Source organism: Dama dama, chromosome 25, assembly GCF_033118175.1.
Source record: "Dama dama isolate Ldn47 chromosome 25, ASM3311817v1, whole genome shotgun sequence".
Lineage (NCBI taxonomy): Eukaryota > Metazoa > Chordata > Mammalia > Artiodactyla > Cervidae > Dama > Dama dama.
Window position 1 is genome coordinate 14,155,784 of NC_083705.1, and position 20,327 is coordinate 14,176,110.

Below are 20,327 nucleotides of genomic sequence, written 5' to 3' on the forward strand. Positions count from 1 at the left end.
CAAGTGTAATTTGAAACTAGTGAGAGAACAATGCTTTAGTACCTCTTTCATACATAGATGAAGTAACATCATTTACTGTTCATTTCATACCTGAGTTCTGGTTACATAGATGTGTTCATGTTATGGAAAGTTCATTGAAGTGTATGCTTATGATATCATATATATATATATATATATATATATATATATATATATATATATATATATGAAAGTACACACATATATATCATACATCCAAATCTACATTAAAATAATGTATATCATTATAATAAGTGGAAAAAAAATTTAAGCATTCTTATTTTCTGTGCTCCAGAATGTCATTGTTTTTATTTTTTGGTATTAGTTTATATTGATTTGCCTATTTAATTGGGCAGTTTTTGTTGCTTTAAGCATTATACGCCTATAACCTAAATGTGGGAAAATGTTGTTTTTGGCATTTAATCTCTGAATTTAAGTGAATTCTTTTGTATTAACCAGCTTAATTTTGTGGTTTAGAATGAAAGTTTGAAAGTACACATTTGAAGACTTTGACTGTCTTCAATTTTTGCTTTTGATGTATAGGCTTTACTGTTCTTGAATCTTACTTTTGAAATAGTGAAACTTACTTTTAAAGTAGTGAAAACTATTTGGATTTCCCAGGTGGGACTAGTGGTAAGGGACCCACCTGTCAATGCAGGAGACATAAGAGACGTGGGTTTGATCCCTGGGTCGGGAAGATCCCCTGGAGAAGGAAATGGCAACCCACTCTAGTATTCCTGCCTGGAAAATCCCATGGACAGAGGAGTCTGGTGGGCTACAGTCCATGGGGTTGCAAAATGTTGGATTCAACTGAAGCAACTTAGCACGCAGCATGCACATGAGAGTTTTTAATGTTAATTTTGTAGCTTCTAAATGCCTACTCTTTTTCAAATAACTGTTTTCTCGGAAATCCAAGCAGCATCACTCAACTTTTCAAGATTAACAGAACCAAGATTTTCAAATCATTTGTTTCCCCAAACTCCATTGTCTTTGAAGCGGTCATAAGAATAGAATATTCTTAAACAAATATCTACTTCTGTGATATCTTTCTCTTCCTAACCTGTGTTAGGTTCACTAAGGAAGAAAACACCTCCACCCTCACCCCAATTTTACGAATTACTATAAGTGAAAAACCTAACTGCAGAGGGAGGTTTTATTGGTTTTAATACATTTGCCCAAGTACTTTGGTGAAATTCAATATTGTCTAATAATGTTAGAAATTACTTTGGTATGAGACACGATTTCATTTTGGAAAATAGGCACATGGTACTTCTAAGTTATATTTGTAACTCAGTTATAACTGAGTTGTACTTAGCATTTATCTAAAGAGCTAAGAGTGAAAACCTTGACCAGTTTATATAATGATCTCCTAAAAGGTTACAGTTTCTAACTGGAAAACCTATCCAGGCTTTCTGTTTAAATTTTCTCTCTAGCCAAGACCTCACTTCTTCCATATTCTTCTGTTCTGGGCATCTTTCCCTGAGTATTATAGCACCCCTATTTGTGCCATTGCCAGGTCAGCAGTGCCCTTTCTCTATTTTACCTTTAAGATCTATCTCAGAGCCATACCCTCTCCTCTCTGACTCTTTAATCAAAACCAGTTTCTCCTCCTCCTCTTTTCCCATTGCTCCTGACACTTAACAGGCTTGTTGCTATAATAGTCACATTATCATTATTTGCTTATGAGGCTGAAGAGCCTATAAGTTCCCTGCAGTCACAGCAGTGTGTTATAGTGATTAGCAAGGTCAGGCGTTCAGGAAGTGTATGTTGAATAGAATTAGAGTAACTACACAACCAAGTTCCAGTTCATTTGAGGAAAACATTTTCTCAAAAGTTTCCTGATTTGAAATTTATCCTGCCATTTCCCAAGTATTCAGATATATACTTATAATTATATGTCTGTATTATCTTGTATTCTTTTTCTTCTCTTATTAGTTGGAATCTACTTCATGATAAAATGCCAAACTTTTAAATGCTTTTCAACTTCTGGGTCATGATGGAAGATTTAGTTAGGGACAAGAAACTGGCTAAAAGAAAGTTTATAAATTGCCTAAAGATTTCATTTGTTATGAGTTTCTTCATTAGGGAATAATTGAGAAATAGTACAGAATTGCTCTTTATCCTGTCGTGGTAAAAAAAAAAAGTCATGAATTAAATGGCTAGTTAGCAGGGAATTCTGAGAGAAATTAAGATCAATATGGTGGAACTTGATTTAGACCCTGTTACATACTTTCTTAGTTTCATACTAGTTTGGACCTCAGGTGACAGTTACAGCAGAAATCTTCCCCTTAATACAAGTAAGACTCGATAGATTTTTACAGTGTCTTTGAAGAACTTTAAAAAAAAATTCATTGACCTCTCGGCATCAAAATTCCATATTTTTTTGAGACATTTACCAGGAAACAAGGAATATAGCCAGTTTTTTTGTTTGTTTGTTTGTTTTTTCAGTTTCTTAAGCTGGTAGATGAAATCACAGTTGATTCTTTTGACAATGTTTGAAAGGTTTTTTTTTTTGTTTTTTTGTTTTCTCATTTGACATGCAGCAAGGACATATGGGCGAAGGAGAGGTAACATTATTATTTCTAACTTTTGAATGTATCAGTTGTATTTGGAGAGGACCCAAGTTTGCTCAATTTCTAACCCTTACTGGGAAGCGGGGAGGGGGAGTGAAATATAGCTGTGATCGATATATACTTTATGTGTTATAGTTAACATCACAGACATTCTAACTGAGGGAGTTGGAATGGTAGGATTTGGATTTGAATTGAAATAATTTCAAACTCATTTTATTTATATCTAAAGATTTGTTTCTCTTTTTCCTTTCTGAAGGGAGTATCTTAGAATAAAATTAAGAATATTTAAAAAGGAAAATATGGTATGACTAGTCTCAAAATACCTGATTAGGTTGGAGGTATAAGTTATGCTTGAATACCTTATATCTACTTTCAAAATTATTTATTTATTTATCTATTTATTACTAAGCATAGTTCTGTGTTTTGTTTAAAATTAGATTAAGTAGATACCTAATCCTAGAGATTTCAGACATTGGGGGAAAAAGCTCTAGACATTTTAGATAATTTTTTGAAGAATCATTTCCTAGAGGTATGTGAATAAACTTTATTTTTCCCTCCTGTATTAGTTTTGCCTTTTTATAAGAAAGTCAGTTAAATAAGGTAGCTTTAAAATAAAAGTGACTTTTGAAAATCCAGAAATAACCTCCAATTTTAGAGTCATTTTTTATCTTTATTATGTAACTTTTGAACTGTGATTTTATAGGGTAAATTCGCACTAAATATACTGTTAAGGAAGGCAAGTGTGACAGAAAGACATTGGAATGTTTCAGTGAAGGAAGAGCACTTAAGATATATTTCTGCAGGATCCATTAACAAATTCCTTATGCAGAACCTAGAAGTAAATTGGCAGCCTGAAAAGTGACAAAACAGTTTTTGAGAGATTCTACAGTTCTTTGTAGCTCTTTATTTTGCTTATGATTTATAAGTTTGTATTTTGCTGGCAGGTAAGTATGGCAAGAATATTAACCACAACTGGTATCTCTGATCTTTTCTGCTTTTATATTCTATACGATAGGATTTTCTAACAGCAAATTTAATGACTAGTTTTTAGAATTAGATACTACCTGTACCAGCTGATGATTACTCAACTAAAAGAAAATTTATCTTCAGCATACCTAAAAATCTTAAATTCTGTCAGAGTAGCTAATGAAGTTAGGAAACAGCATAAATGGGTTTTCATGACCTTCCATTAGTTAAGGTAAACCAAGATGAGTGCTTACTTTAAAAATCAACTTCTTCATTTTAGGGGCGGTCTTAAAGGAAATTGGGCAGGCTATATTGTATGATGTTTTAAAGAAATTTAAGTGATCTAGCATCTGATGGTTAAATTTAATACTTAGTGTATATATCTAGATTGCCAGTGGCCATGGGGCCCTGCCAAGGCAGTGCAGTCTCTGCCAACTACTTTCAAAAGACTGCTCTCTCCTACTATACTTCCAGTTCACCTCTCTCAAGTTTCTGGATCCCAGTGGGATGGTTGAGCAGCCCTCTGTTTAACCATGTACTTTCTCTCTGACTCAGTTGAGACCTTAAGGTGATGGAAATTCAAGAGCATATCTAAGTGATTTATTATTCGGTGAGAAAGGTAAAAGCAGCAGCGTTACTGGATGTGCTGTTTTCCTTGTTTCTTGTGTAAGATAATCAATGGCAAGGAGCGTTTTCTGTTAGCTTTTTTTTCCTTCCTGCTTTCTCTTCCAGGTCAATCCTCACTGTTTCCAATGGAAGATGGATTCCTGGATGATGGCCGTGGGGATCAGCCTCTTCACAGCGGTCTGGGTTCGCCCCACTGCTTCACTCACCAGAATGGAGAAAGGGTGGAGCGATACTCTCGCAAGGTGTTTGTGGGTGGATTGCCTCCTGACATCGATGAAGGTATGTTTAGAAAGAGCCGTTCACAGCGCAATGCCCAGACTGTGGCACATAGTAGATAACACATAGGTAGTGGTTGCTGTTAGTATAATAATAATATTATCTGGCTCCAGGTGTTCAGTTGTGATTTCATTGTTCCCTTGTCCTGTCTCCTAGTACAGCGTATAAAATTAGTTCTCGAAAGGAAAGGGAGTAGGACTTTGGAAACCAGCTGAAGCAAGTGGTTGGACTAAATCAAAAAGCGTAAACATCATTTGGAAAACTCTAGGATTCTGTTGTGGGCAAACAGCTGCTAACTGCACTGTTGTCTGTGTGTCCTGCCTTGGCTAAATTCAGTTATGCATTTTCCTATTTCCTACCTTTTATGACTGCTGCTTCCCTCATAGCTCAGTTGGTAAAGAATTCGCCTGCAATGCAGGAGATCCTGGTTTGATTTTTGGGTTGGGAAGATCCGCTGGAGAAAAGATAGGCTACCCACTCCAGTATTCTTGGGCTTCCATTGTGGCTCAGCTGGTAAAGAATCCACCTGCAATGCAGGAGACCTGGGTTCAATCCCTGGGTTGGGAAGTGCCCCGGGAGAAGGGAAAGGCTACCTACTCCAGTATTTTGGCCTGGAGAATTCCATGGACTATATAGTGTACAGTTAATTGTTTATAAGTTTAAAATCTTAGATTAAGTCTGAATTTTTGAAAAATGTAACTAGAGTTGTAGGGAATCTTAAGAGTTATATCATTTTCTGAATATTTTTTCATTCATCAAATATTTATATGCTTTCTGAATGCTGTGCACTATTCTTAGGATTATTTAGTAAATAAGATTGTGAAAGAAAGCCCCTGCTCACACAGAGTTGGTATTCTAGTGGGCGAAGGGAGATAAGTGTGAAAATATTAGACAGTAAGTCCTGAAAAGAAAGCAGGTTGATATGATATGCAAAATTTCAGAAGAGACTTGTGAGATTTGTTGGTTAAGTAAATCCTCTTTGCAGATGTGATACTTGAGCTGATGGCTGAGTAAGAAGCCAATCGTGCAAAAAAACAGAGAACTAGTTATCCAGAAGTATTTCATTTAACTGTGGGTCTAAGTGACCCTGACAGAAATCAAAGTAGCAGACCATATAGCAACCATATGTCCTTGCTTGCTTTTTTCCCTTATCTATTTTGTCTTGGTTTCCTGAATGGAAATAGAAACGTTATGGAGGATAGAAAGGTTTTCTCTAAAAACCTGTAAGGTCTAATAATGAGGTTTAATAATGTCCCATTTAGATTGAGATTTAATTTACTGTGCCACTACATTTTCCTTAAAATGATCAGTCTTTTGGAAGGTTGAGGCAAAATGGCTTCCAAATGGCCAAAGATTGAAATAAACACAGATTTTTTTTCTTTTTTTCCTCTTTGATAAAATGTCCTGGAGGAAGCTGTGCTGAGATTTCAGGGCAGGCAAACTCAGTCTCCATTCTCTCCTCAGAAAGCATATCTTCTGTTCAGAGTGTTCATCTGGGGCTAAACACTTCATCACGATGTTGTCCAGTAAGCTCCCAGATGCAGCCTCCTCATTCTCTAGCTGGAATCCTCAGTTTCCTTAGCATTATGAATTCTAGGTTTTATGACCCTTTAGAGGTCAAATCCTTAACACTCTTGAGCCCTGGATGGTCTTCAGTGAGGAAACTATATGCTTTATGCAAGAAAAGAAGACTGAATTTTATCTGACCTTGCTTAGGATAAACTTCTTCTCTGGCCTAGATAACCTGTATCTTTTTGGAAAATTACCAAGAGATCATAAATGTATCATTCCTAAAATTCTTGGCAGCCCAGGTAAATTTGACCAGAAAGTGGTTTGGCACAGGAAGTGGTTTAAACTGAGCAGAATTAATGGGGATTGTGTTAGTCCTCCTGTTTTAGCCTCATACCACATATGTTGATAAGTCAGTAGCAGTTTAGGTGGACAGGCCTTTCTATTAAAATGTGAAATGTGTATTTCTGAAAAATACTGTGTTCTGTAGAATTATATGCTAAGAATCACAGAGTTTATGGGGCAGGTGGGCTAGAGGCAGATCACTTAGAACCTAATGAATTTTGTACCAGAAGCACTAACTAAAAGAGAGCTAATACTTTGAAAAATAACTTGGACAGTTAAGCAAGTAGCTCACTGTACGACCTACTCGAGGCTGCCTCAAGGAATATTGAAAAGCACAAAACCAATAGAGCAGAAATTCTGGCTTGCTAGTTTGGAGGCAGCACAGATGAAAGTGGACCTTTGGGGCCCTGAGGAGTGCAAACTCTTAGGGGGCAGCCCTGAAAGCTTGTAGGGACACCTCTGACTAGAGAGCCTTGCTTGCTGTGCTCACTTTAATTTTCTGTAATAGATCTGAGGGAGTTCCTGCCTGCTGGAGGCTTTTTTTCTTTCCTGCTGAAGATTATGGTTCTCCTACTAGGCTGGCTCACCTTGCTTAGGAAGAGTCATTTGTGAACCAGTATCTCTAGGTTACACTGACATCACTCCCTTATTTAGTGATCTCACGGGGGCTGAATGTAGAAACAGGCATTGTAGTAGTTCATACAGACTACTGCTTCACAATCTGGAGGAGGTGAGAACAGTCCTAGCAGACTGGAATTTCAAAATGTTTCTCATCTGTCTTCTCTGTTCTCCTGTCCCGCCCTACTCCCAGATCTTCTCTGCACATGCTCACCTACTCTTTCTTAGAAGTTCCTTGGAAATTTATTTTCCTAAAGTCTGTTCATTAGTTGTCCAAATATATAGTACAGCATGACTGGTGTCATTTGCATTAATAGTAAAATATGATTAAGTCTTCCTTGTCCATCCCATATCCCCTTCCTTTTCCTTCCTCCTAAGACTCAGAGGTGTTGATGTCCAAGGAGGATGGTTGGTGAGCAGGAAGAGGGTGCCAAGCGGAGGTGTGTCCTAGACATACATGTGGAGGGGCCTGTGCCGAGGCCATGGCAGCAGTGTGTGTGGGACCAGTAGATCAGGCCAGCACGGACTATGTGCAGAGGTGGAGGGCAGAGGAGACTGCCAGGGCAGCTCGCTGAAAGATGGGTTATGTTGAGTGAAAAAATGAGGCCAGTGAGAGCTTGGTTTCTCATAGTGAGAAGGGAATTTACAAACAGGAGAAGGGGAAAGGCTAGAAAATGACATGAGATGTTGGAGTGGACTTACAAGTACCAATATGAACTCGGTTTTATAAATGTACACAGATACAGAAACAATTATAAATATGTCTGTGTATGTTCATGTATTTCCTAGCTTTGTCCTCTGAGAAGACTTAGAAACAATAAATACCCATCAACAATGACTATAGGGAATACCCAAATCTGAGTTTCTAAGTATCTTCTGTCACTGAAAGGATCCAGGATATCTTGGAGGGGAAAAAGGCTGATTCTGGGGCTAGGGCAGAAAAAGAACAAGATGAAAGCCTGGGCTATCTTCTTGGGTCAGATAGTATGGAAGCACTTGAAGAATGATTTGGCGGTGGGGGGGTGGGTAAGTCAAAGGATATAGGAACACCCACTGGCCAAATCAGGGACAATTTTGAGGACAAACTGAATAAATGATAGAGAATCAAGCTACGCTGCTGCTGCTGCTGCTAAGTCGCTTCAGTCGTGTCCGACTCTGTGCGACCCCGTAGACGGCAGCCCACCAGGCTCCTCTGTCCCTGGGATTCTCCAGGCAAGAACACTGGAGTGGGTTGCCATTTCCTTCTCCAATGCATGAAAGTGAAAAGTGAAAGTGAAGTTGCTCAGTTGTGTCTGACTCTTCGTGACCCCATGGACTGCAGCCTACCAGGCTCCTCCGTCCATGGGATTCTCCAGGCAAGAGTGGTGGAGAGGGGTACCATTGCCTTCTCCAGAATCAGGTTATAGCCCATTAAATAAAATAGGTCCATACTGATATAAATAAATGCATGACTAAATAAATGGAGGAGAGGGGAACACTCTTCCTTATTGAATTATACTAACTAGTACATGTAGAAGGATTGATAGAAATAGATAGCCAGCATTTGGCAGTTATCATTGTGGTAGTTGATATAGGCGGGAATTTTCAGTAAATGCCAGGTCTAATGAGGGAACAGGATATTGATGGTTAACACAGTATTCCCCCACAAAATATTGATCGTATCCAAAGGGAATGGTTTCTTTTTGGTGGGGAAATACAGACATTTAGCAACTCGACTAGCAGATCAAGATTAACATACCTTGTGCAAGGACAGGACGACATAGCATCATCATGGTAGCTCTCCTGGTTGGACTACTAGTTCATAGGAAACTAGTACAGACCTAGGTTGAGAGCCATCCTGCAGAAGGGATGACCTGTATATTTTGAAGCTGTCAATTATAGAAAAGACAGGAAAGAATGAGGAACTATGGAAACTGAAAAAAATAGATACCCTCAGAACATGACATCTAAAATGTAGCATGATACTAGATAGGATTCTGGATCAGAAAGGAAAAGAGAAATATTACTGTGACAGTTAAAAATTTGGATGGAGTCTGTGAATTGGGAGAATGTTGTATCACTGTTGATTTCCTTATTGGAGGAGAGTTGTATGTTGGTACATAAGGGAGTGACCTTGCTTTGAGCAGTTACCAGTAGTTGTATTTTGTGGTACTAGAGCATCATATCAGAAAAAGATGGTAGATCAATCAATAGATTCGTGCATCAGTAGAAGGAGAAAAAGGAAGAGGGGGAAGGCAAATGCACAAGTGTTAACAGTGGGGGAATCCAGATGAAGGAGATGCAGGAGGTCTTGGTGTACTGTTCTTGTAAATAGTAGATTTGAAACTGTTCTTTCTAAACGATTTCCCAAAATGCTCATAAAAATATTTACATCTGCATTTTTGGTTTGTTGTTCATTAGATGAGATCACAGCTAGTTTTCGTCGCTTTGGCCCTTTGATTGTGGATTGGCCTCATAAAGCAGAGAGCAAATCCTATTTTCCTCCTAAAGGTAATTTCTCAAGATTCAAATACATGTGTAGTTTATCCTTATATTTTCTTCATAAATGTTCTCCTTCAGTGTACAACTTTTTGTTGCTAAACTAACATTTTCCCAATGTGTCTTTAAAATTTCTACTTAATATATACTTTTAATTCAAATTTGATTTTACTCTAAAAGAGGTTTCATGATAATAACAAATTGAACTTAATGTTGATATTATCAGACTTTGGGTGAGATTAAGTTTTGGGGGTTTTTGTTTATTTGTTTCATTTTTTTCTAACCTTTTCCTTACTTTTATGCCTCCTTTCACTTGAAGAATTATGAAAAAAATGGGAAAAATAAAAGTCTTTCAAAATTGTTTTTATTAGGCTATGCATTCCTGCTGTTTCAAGATGAAAGCTCTGTTCAGGCTCTCATTGATGCATGTATTGAAGAAGATGGAAAACTCTACCTGTGTGTATCAAGTCCCACTATCAAGGACAAGCCAGTAAGTGCAGTCTAGTATGAAAATAGCTTCTCATTTTTGCCTCTGTTCATTTTTCCTGAAAAATACACAGACATCTTAATTTATCTGTTAATTGAAACATTTGTAGGTAGAATCAAAATGAAAAAGTTTGTTGTTGTCATTTTCCTAACCTTGAGATTCTGTATATTTGTGCACATTATTTTGACATTGAATTTTTGGTTAACTAAAGTATTGGTGAATCTTCCTATTAAAAGATGTCACCTAGTATGCATTTGATAAATATAAAGTAGCTGAATTTCCTCTGAATAATAGAACTCAGAATCACAAATATACCTGTCTTTCTCCTTCCTCTCTTTGGTCAAGATTTTACCCAATACCATATGCAGCAAGTTACGTTATACAAATAACTTACTACATATGGTGCTCTTGCCAAGTATTAATAAAATAAATTATGTATATACATAAATGTCCATTACATGTTGTTTCTTTCTAAAAGAGTTTTTATTATAAAATTTAGTCTTTTGGGAAGATGCCCTGGAGGAGGAAATGGCAACCCTCTCCAGTATTCTTGCCTAGAAAATGCCATGGACAGAGGAGCCTGGCAGGCTACTGTCCATGGGGTTACGGATTTGGACATGACTTGTGCACACGCTCACACAGTCTTTAGGAATAGTAGCAATAGCAACTGGCCTATTTTGACAAATCTGGCAAACCACAATCTTATCCCTTGACTAATACGTAGTGGTGGGGTCCAGTTCAGGATGGAGGCTCCAGTAGGCTTAGCTCAAGCAGTAATTTGTGGAGCTCCTCTTAGTGTCTTGGGTTTGTTCCCAGTTTTCTGTGTGGCTAGACTCTTTCTATTTGAATTTTTGTCCCCTACTGGTCCCCATAGGTATTTAATTTTGAAAACTTCGGGCCTTGGGACTTGGTTGGTGTACCTGTTGGGAATACCCTGCTGTTAACCCCTTAGCCTTTGGTGTGGGCATTTGTAATGGTTATATAAATGCAAACAGTTAAATAGAGGTACTTGATTCTTGGTGTTGAAAAAGGAGAAAGATTTATATGACCTGAAGAGAAACCAGAGTATTGATTAGTTGTAATGGACACACTGAAGTGTTTTATCATAAAACATTTACTGCAGATATCAATATTTTTATTTTGAAATGCTTTACAATGCAATAGATTTGTTAATATTAGGAGTAGTTTGCATTTCCTGGACATAGATTTGGACACACAATCCTAGTTTCTTAGCACTGTATACTAATCAACATCAAATACCATGCTAAATTTAAATTATATGGCTGCTGAGCGGTTGGGTAGGATCGAGGCCCAAATAAGCTGTAAAATAGTTAATTAACTTACAGATAATTAAAGTTATGTTACTGTTAAGCAGTTTGGTTTATAATAGGCAATTAAATTGAAATTTCTAGCCTTGGTTAGATTACTTTTAAAAATGAAATGAAGGGTTGGGATATGCTTTTAAATCTTTTTTGGTTTTCCAGCTTTATTGATTTTTAATTATATAAATTACAACTTTGTAAAGTAAAATATTCTGTAATAATTTTAAACTTCATTTCCACATAAATCGCCTGTGTTGAGACTGAGACATTTTGGTTTGCACACTCCCTAGGTACAGATTCGACCTTGGAATCTCAGTGACAGTGACTTCGTGATGGATGGTTCACAGCCTCTTGACCCACGAAAAACTATATTTGTTGGTGGTGTTCCCCGACCATTGCGAGCTGGTATGACCCAACAGAGCAACAAAAACTCTGTTTATACTTTAGCATAAGAAATATCTTATACAGACTTTTTTAGGATAAATTTTCCGTAATTTCTTAATAGTGAGAGTCCTGGACTCCAAGTGTCTTAGCTTGAATTCATGTGCTCTGTTCCAGTTTATAATAGCTGAGTAACTTTGGACAAACTGATTTCTCTAATTCTCAGTTTGCTCATCTGTCAAATGGAATTATAAGTATGTCCTTTATGTAGAGTTGTTCTGAGGATTAAATGAGGTAACAGATGCCTGGTGCTTAGTGCAGGGTCCCGTCATGCTCATGCTCATCACTCTCATCATCATCCAAGAGAGAAAGCCTTTCTGGGGTGGATTAGGTATCAAGATGTTCACTGTTTGTTCCCATGACCCCATGTGTGCAACAGCTACTTACTGAGCTCTATACAACACGGTTCTCAGCAGTGCATCGTGTTTTTAGAGCAGTACTCACAGAAGAAATTTCATCCTTAACTTCAAATAATATGAGTTTTAATATTATAGGTGAGATGAAGAACATAAAATGAACAAGAGTGCCATTTCAAAATTGTAACATTTCATGGAGAATAAGATTCATTTATTATTTCAAATTTCTGTGTGAAATTTGGTAAATTAGCTAGACTATAGGGAAAGGTAAAAGGGTTTTAATGGAAATCTTTTCAAAGGACTCCCAGAGAGTCTACCAGTTAGCTTTCTAGTGTTAAATGATTATTAAGCATTACATTGTTAACTGGTAAATTTACAGTGGCATCGGGGTATGGAGCAGATAGACCAGGGTAGCAAGTCCAGCACAACCACTTTACTACCTGTGGCCTTGCGCAGGTTGATCGTCCTCTCTGTGCCTCAGTTTCCCCAGGAAATCACTACCTGCGTCATAGGGTCGTTTAGATTATATGTGAACCACTCAGCAGAGTCCCTGTCCTTAGTCACAGCAGACGAAAACGAACACAGCGGACAACTGATTATAATAACTAGTTTCATTGTAATAATTACTATAATGATGGATAGATGAGCTTCTTTTGATGAAACCTTTGGTGAGCCAGATGATGTTTCCTGGCCTCAGATGTCCTCTCTGCTCCTTCCATATGTAGTGGAGCTCGCCATGATAATGGACCGGCTGTACGGAGGCGTGTGCTATGCTGGGATCGATACCGACCCTGAGCTGAAGTACCCCAAAGGAGCTGGGCGAGTCGCGTTCTCGAATCAACAGAGTTACATAGCTGCTATCAGTGCCCGCTTCGTGCAGCTGCAGCATGGAGAAATAGATAAACGGGTAAGTCCCAGGCTGCCTTCTGCGGAGTTCTCAGAGGGGCCCTCCGTGCCGTTCCCAAGCGTGCAGTGGATGAGACTCACGTGTCAGCAAGGTGACAGCTGACTTACGCCCATTGGATCCACTAGATGCTAGTTCTGGAGCATATCTAGGAACCTCCTGTGGCCTCCTCTGCCTCTCTGTTCTGAGTAGCCTGACAAAGTACTCCAGGCACTTTGCCTGAGTCCACTTAATCTTTCCTAAGCTATCACCTGCCATCCATTCATTTGCTCAGTTAGTCATTCAGTAAATATTTACCAGATCCTTCGTACTTCATTATATTAAGTGTATAGACTTGAATGCCTTTGAGATCTCCTCACCTTTTTTTTTAACCTGGGATATCAAGAACACCTCAGCAAGCTCTATTTTCCTATGCACTGTGTAACAAATGATTGAATAATGCACTTCAAGGACTGTGTCTAAGAAATAATATTTCATTATAACAAATTAAGTAGAAGAACTCAGAATCCTTCTATTTGTAATCTCTTTTACCACCTGAAATTTGGTGGTAGTTCATTAGAATTATTTTCACACTTTAAATTCCTCTTTGTTGTGTTTATCCTCTGTATCAAAAGGCTGGAGAAAACCTCTGAGATAACTCTTCTGTTTTTTAATGTATTGTATTTGAGACTCTGTGTTCCCTTATGTGTCTTGTTTGCATTCACAAATTTCTTAGCTTTGTGTTTCATGCATTCAACAAATACTTTAGTGCCTAGGTACTCATGGGTTTATGTTCTGGTGGATGGAGTGTGGCCTCTGAATCCATTGTGTTGAGGTAGAAATTTACCCTAAAATGTGAATCCACTGCACTAAGAAGCACAGTGTTTAGTTCAGTTGAATTTTTTCACAGAAAGACCTTCTTGATGAAGAAAGCAGTGCATTGATTTTCATTCTGGTGTCAGCTCCTTATTTCATGCCAGACTGGTACTTTGGTTAGGGCTGACTGAGATATCCAGCACTCCAAAGCCCTGTGCTCAAAAAAAAAAGTCAGTCACTAGTGGTTTACGTGGGAGAAGGAAATAGCAACCCACTCCAGTATTCTTGCCTGGAGAATCCTGTGGACAGAGGAGCCTGGAGGGCTGCTGTCCGTAGGGTTGCACAGAGTCAGACATGACTGAAGCGACTGAGCATGCATCCATGCTTTGGAGAAGGGAATGGCAACCACTCCAGTATTCTTGCCTGGAGAATCCCAGGTACAGAGGAGTCTGGAGGGCTGCTGTCCATAGGGTCACAAAGAGTCAGATACGACTGAAGTGACTTAGCAGCAGCAGTGGTTTACATTTACTGCTTATGTTCCATTTCATGTATATTCCACATAAGTGGTAGCTGAAAATTTCTCATCCTAGTGGTCATCATACTGTGAATATGTTAAAGAGAAAGGTATAGATCTGTTAATAAATATGGAGGAAGGGGGCAGGATTAGTTGCTGTATGTGTTAACATACCTCCTTGATTTTTATTTACACTAAAAAAATATGTACATTTGAGTAACAGTCTTTCCCACCTCATTGCTTCATTCCATCATCGGTTTAGGAGTTGTAAGGTTAGCCATTAGAAATTCAGACTTATCTTGTATTCCGCTAGGATCTCCAGTTCTTTGGCCAGTGTTCTTGCCACACTGTAGATGTTATGGAATGGCCTCGGGGCCAGAAGCCTAATCTTCTTGTTAGATCTGCTCTTCTGGCCTTGTGTGTCACTCCTCTTTTTGTTCGTGGTCTACCTTTGTAAGGATTCCTTGTCAGAAGTGGATGGCACCAGTGGTAGTAATAGCCTGGTGTAAGGGAGTTTCAATCGTGAGTCTCTCCAAGACTAAAAATAACCAACTCTTTTTCTCACTGGAGAATTAAGAGCCAGGTTATTTTTAATGCTTGAGAGGCTCAAATGACAGATTGGCCTATTGAACACTGGAACAGACCCAGTTTTATAAATTTACCTCTGACTTTTAGACTGAAGTAAACCATTCTTCCTGACAAAGAACAAAGCAAGGTTTTAGATTATGAGTACTATGGCTGAGTCTTGTTTTCCTGGAGTTTGAGGTTTATTATAATACCCAGGATGTGTACACTGTAAATAGAAACCATGACCCAAGCCTTCTTACAGCTCAGAGGCTTACGGTGTGGAAGTCAGGAAGCTTCCCTCAGATTTGTACATTGAAGTGTTATTTTGTGGCTCTGGGAATCTCTTAGTTGGTCTTGTGCAAATTATAATTCCATGTATGACAAGAATCCAGATCCACTAATTAAAGTGATCGTTTGTGTCTGTGAAAACTCTCCCAACATTAAGTTGGCTTCACTTTTAAATTTATGCTGGAACCTTGTCTTTCATTTGAAACCTCTTTAATTAATAAGACAAAAATATAAAATAATGGGCATAAAAACCTTACCAGTTTCTTAAAAGATGATAATTTAATTTCAGTAAAGGAGTTATTGACCCTTCCTTTTGGACACCTTGGCACAGATTCATTCAGACAGTGGATGGAAATGTACACACACAGTCTGAGTTGTTAGGTCCATTCACTGAGAAGTGTTAACCGCCTTTCTTTTATTTTTGATTGCAGGTGGAAGTTAAGCCATATGTCTTGGATGATCAGCTGTGTGATGAATGTCAGGGGGCCCGTTGTGGGGGGAAATTCGCTCCATTTTTCTGTGCTAATGTTACCTGTCTGCAGTATTACTGTGAATATTGCTGGGCTGCTATTCATTCTCGTGCTGGCAGGGAATTCCACAAGCCCCTGGTGAAGGAAGGTGGTGACCGTCCTCGACATATTTCATTCCGCTGGAACTAAAGGATAACTACAGTGCTCATTTTCAGGCCTCAGAATAAGTGCACTCTTCTGTTAATTCTGCCCCCTTCCTCAACCTCTTCACGCTGGCATGTCCTTTTGTGCAGTCTGTAACTTAACAGTAGTCTAACAGAGAGAATGACCTATAATATAGGTGTTTTGTAGATTCCCGTGTCACTGAAAACAAGATGTATGAACTCCTTTTTTGTATTGCCATCATGTTGCATGGAAGTTTCATTCTCTTGTTTTGCTGGAGACTAAGAGGATCCAAACTTCCTGCAGCATTTTCTTAGAGGAGAGAGAGAAATATTAAAAGAAAAATGAAACAATAGAGTATTTTGGGTTTTTAATTAAATTATTGTTGATAATATAACAGATAAGAATACTTTTATTAAAATAACCACATAACAATAACACTATCAGTCTCTCTTGATGCGGGGTTTCCCCCAGGGAAGTGCTTTTGCCTTTCTCTTTCTTTTCTTTCATCTTTTTTGCCTCTCTTTTTTTCCCATTCCCTTTCTGTTCTTTCAATAGCAGTGGAGGAAGTTAACAATTATTAACAGGAAAGAGCATGTTAAAGCAAACACAAATGCATGAGCAAGATTGAAGCAGCATTATAACTAATTTTAAGGGTTTAGAGGCAGAATATTATTTCATTATGCCTCAAAGTTACTACCACATCAGAAAAAAAAAAAAGTAAAGTAGGCAGAGCTAGATTTATTTTCTTTTAAACAGGTTTTTAAATTTAGAATGTAAAAGTTGGGTACATTTATTTCTGAGGGGAGTGCACTTATTTATTTTTAAACTTTTACTTATCTGGTCACAGCCCCAGGAAACCTACCAAAGCTAGAGTTAACGACAACTGGTGGGAAAACTAGCATTTCCTCTCCTAAAGAACAAATGTATAAATTTTATTTTTGATGTTATATATAAACTCTATATCCTAATTTCCTAACACTCATCAGGTGTCAGCCTTTGCTCTCCATTTTGACATTAAAAAAAAGCAAGCAAACAGATCAAGAGATACCTCAAGGATATCATTTTTGATTTTGTGTTAGACTACCATGTGTAGCCAAAACTGGAAGACAAAACCAATATTCAAATTGGCTGCTGATTGGCTTACTTTTAGATTTAAAGTTACTTTGGATATCCTGTAATTTAGTTGTAACATAGAAAATGAAAACAAAAAGTAGTTGCAAAGTGTTTTGCACTGTTGAACTAAGTAACTGTGTAAATCTGTGCAAAGGTACGTATGTTTATCTTACTCTTCCTATAAAATAAAATAACATTACAGTTTCAGAATTTAGCATGGGACATAGTCAGTGTTTGAAGTGCCAACTTCATCAAGTAATGCATGCTTTATTATAAATAAAACTCTAGCTTTTGAAAGGCGTTATTATATGTTGAACAGTATGCTTCAGGGGTAAATTGAAAAATAGTCTCTTGAAGCCCTGGTCATTGGAAGTAACTTTTATTTTACTGGACATTCTCTTATGAAATGCCCTATCCACCATGAAAAGGATTATTATCATCAGTGTGCAAAACATTAAAAACAAAAATCGAATGGCAATCTTGCTAGTTGTGCTACCTAACAGTACCATCTTGGATCCTTCAAAACCAAAGACTTGCCCTAGCACTGCGGTGAAACCACCTGACTGATGACCCCTACTGATCATGTTTAGGAAAAGCAATCCTTTATTTTTAATCCAGGCTTTAATGAACTGTATACCTGTTAAGTTCCAAAGGTCAAAATGGAGGCATTTGCTGTCTTAACAGTCAGACACAAGAAAGGGAGCTGCTTATTAAAGAATCCCCTGCAAATATTGAAAGCGGTCATGTGAACGGAGGGTGCTCTTGTGTAGCTGGTCAGGGACTTTTTCTTCTTTTCTCCTGAATAACATAATTCTAATTGGAATGTTCATTTGCCACTTTTTATTCTTTTCAATGCTTGTAGGTGGCTTGGGGTGTGCTGTCGTGCTGTTCCTACTCAGTAAACAGGTGTGATGAGCTAACAAGAAATAACACTGTTTGAGAACTAGCTTTGAATAATAATTTTTCCCTTTGTACATGACCTGCTGAATTTCGGTACAGTGTTTTTGTAGCTAACTTATTTTGTCATGCACATAATGTATATTTGTTATGCACTACTTTTGTATATCTTGTTTTTCCAACAGTGAACATTTTTAGGCACACTTTTCACTGACGGGATATCTCTTTATGCAATACCTCAATTTTTCATATTGCAAAGAGTAGCTTTTTGTACTTTTATTACTGAGAGATCTTCATATACTTCATTTTTTAATATAAATAATTTTAATAAATTTTATTTTCTTATATTCTGCTTTTTATACATTTCAGTGCTCTGCATACATTTTAAATTATGAATGTTGTGCACTGGCAATGCTATTTTAGAGTCTGCAGAGAAGAGAAAGCATGTTGCTTAAACATCCTTCCCCAGCACCAGCTATTGGTGTACCTATAATTTAAGAGATAGTCTATGTAAAGTAACAAATTAATGAAAAAAAATTCGCATGAAAATGACAGATAACACTGTAGTTCCTAAAAAAAAATTAAATGCATAAGCATAGGGTAGAAATTTAACAAAATTGTCTACAGCTTCTTACTAAGTTTTTAAAATTATTCATAATGCAGACATTTTTGGTGAATGTTTAGCCATTTTTAATATTAATAAATTGATGTTAAGTGTTTGATTCAGAGATGTCTGCTCTTTTAAATTATATATAAAGAAAAAAAATAGCCTGCCGTGGGACAGGTGTGTAATGTTAGTATGCATGACTAATGTAAGAAATTGTTATTCTACTAATATTTACTTGTGATTGTGTGACAAGCGTGTTTACAGATTATTTGGTTACACTTCAATTTACAGGGCATAAACAATTATTATCTATTACTCTGAACTTTATTGATTAAATGTCCTTCAGATTACATGGGATTGTAGTTGGGAGTTACCATGTAACTCAAAACATAATTAACATGTAATTAGTTTACAGATTTTAGGGTATCACTTCAATTTACCAAGCATGTAGTTCTAGCGCACTAGCATGGCACCAGCCATGTACTTACAATGTAGTTACAGAGTAATTACATGGTTATTTTTGCAATGTAAAATAAAGTGTTTCTGATTATTTTCTATGTAAAGGAACCCTCTCCCTTCCCCTTCTGGTCCCCACGCTTTGGTATAATATATATACTTCTCCATACACAGACCTCTGCAGAATGCAAAATAAAACTTGCAGTGAATGAATTTAGCATTTTATGAGAGTGCTGTTGGAAAGACTTGATAATTCACCCTTTTTGTTTTGAAGAGTTGAATCTTCTGTTAAAAGGTGATTTAAAACTTGAATGTGATGAATTGTGGCAAGTTAACTTCAAGTTATGTGCAATACTTATTTCAAACTTTTGAAAGATCTTTGCAGTGTAATTCTTTGTTTTTAATTGCAGACATTTAAAAATGTCATTTTCTACTGTTAAGAGTAATCCTCTTTCTTGCTGGTGTTTCTAAAGAAAAGAATCAGAAATCAATCTTTCTACTAATGTAAATTTGAGATTATTTTTAAAAATGGAATAAAAGAGGTTTTGGTCATTTGCTTTATTTTATTATCTTATTTTAAAGCTACTGTGATTGATAGCATTGTAAGAATTGGGACAATATTGTATTCAACTGTTTTATTTTTTATATTTTTAAAATTTAAAGTATAATTAGTTTTTATAATTTTCATCAGATTTTTGTTATATTTTTTGGAAGTGAAACTTTTAGCAAGTGGATGTCTAGTTTTTACTAATCCCTAATGTTTTTTTTTCCAGTGTATTGCTCATATTATCAGAAGGAAAAGTTATTTAAGTATGTCAGTTAATTGTACTACTTGGCTGAATTTCCATATAGTTTTTACTGTGTATGGGGAGGTTGTAGTATTTATTATAGCATTTTAAATAAGGGTAATTCATTTTTTATTAAAGTCATTTTCACGTTAAGTTCCTATTTTTGTATGTTCTACTCTTAAGTTATATAACACAGTTCCTTTTTTAAAAGAGTTCATTTGTTGAAGTGCTAGTGGAAAATTAATGTTATTAAATAGTTTGCAAATGACTATTTATACCAGTATGCGTATAATTTTTAAATATTTGTAATGTGAGATGTTGAATGAATAAAACTTTTAACTCAGCTTTCTTTTAATATACTTATTTATTTTCAACATAAGTAGATTGTGCTTCCAGGGTTGGGAATATATAACATTTAAAAAATATTAGGAATATATTCTTTGGCCAAAACAGAAGAAACTGAAATGAAAAGATGTTGGTCGTGTAAGTGCTCCTGGCAGATGTGCCTTGCTTATGCAAACACCTAAATGTCAGTGGTGGTTGTCTTTGGCCTGCATAGTTACTTACACGCTGCCCTGCAGAGAGCTTTTTATCTGTAGTCTTCAGCATGTGTGTGAGGCCTGAGCCCGCGATCCCAGTGTTCAGTCATCTGCTTAAGGCCAAATGTCCGATGAAAGTAGGGGAACATGTGTTTATTTAATAGGGAAAGTCGGTGTCTGAGAGGTTCAGTTTTGAGTCTTTGTCAGT

The 20,327-nt window shown here is 37.0% G+C and overlaps 1 protein-coding gene across 3 annotated transcripts in view; it reads left to right on the forward strand.

The window, feature by feature from the left end:
* The window catches only part of CPEB4 (cytoplasmic polyadenylation element binding protein 4), a 69,442-nt gene extending 49,518 nt beyond the window's left edge, over nt 1–19,924 (forward strand). For 2 of the 3 annotated variants that reach the window (XM_061129522.1, XM_061129523.1), the window contains 6 exons: nt 4,290–4,463; nt 9,333–9,422; nt 9,782–9,900; nt 11,510–11,624; nt 12,742–12,923; nt 15,516–19,924. In XM_061129522.1, the coding sequence (XP_060985505.1) occupies nt 4,290–4,463; nt 9,333–9,422; nt 9,782–9,900; nt 11,510–11,624; nt 12,742–12,923; nt 15,516–15,743 (908 nt within the window). In that variant the 3' untranslated portion in view covers nt 15,744–19,924. Of the gene's footprint in view, nt 1–2,561; nt 2,586–4,289; nt 4,464–9,332; nt 9,423–9,781; nt 9,901–11,509; nt 11,625–12,741; nt 12,924–15,515 lie in introns of all 3 variants that reach the window. The other variant, XM_061129521.1, reaches the window with a different exon arrangement.
* The last annotated feature ends 403 nt before the right edge of the window (nt 19,925–20,327 follow it).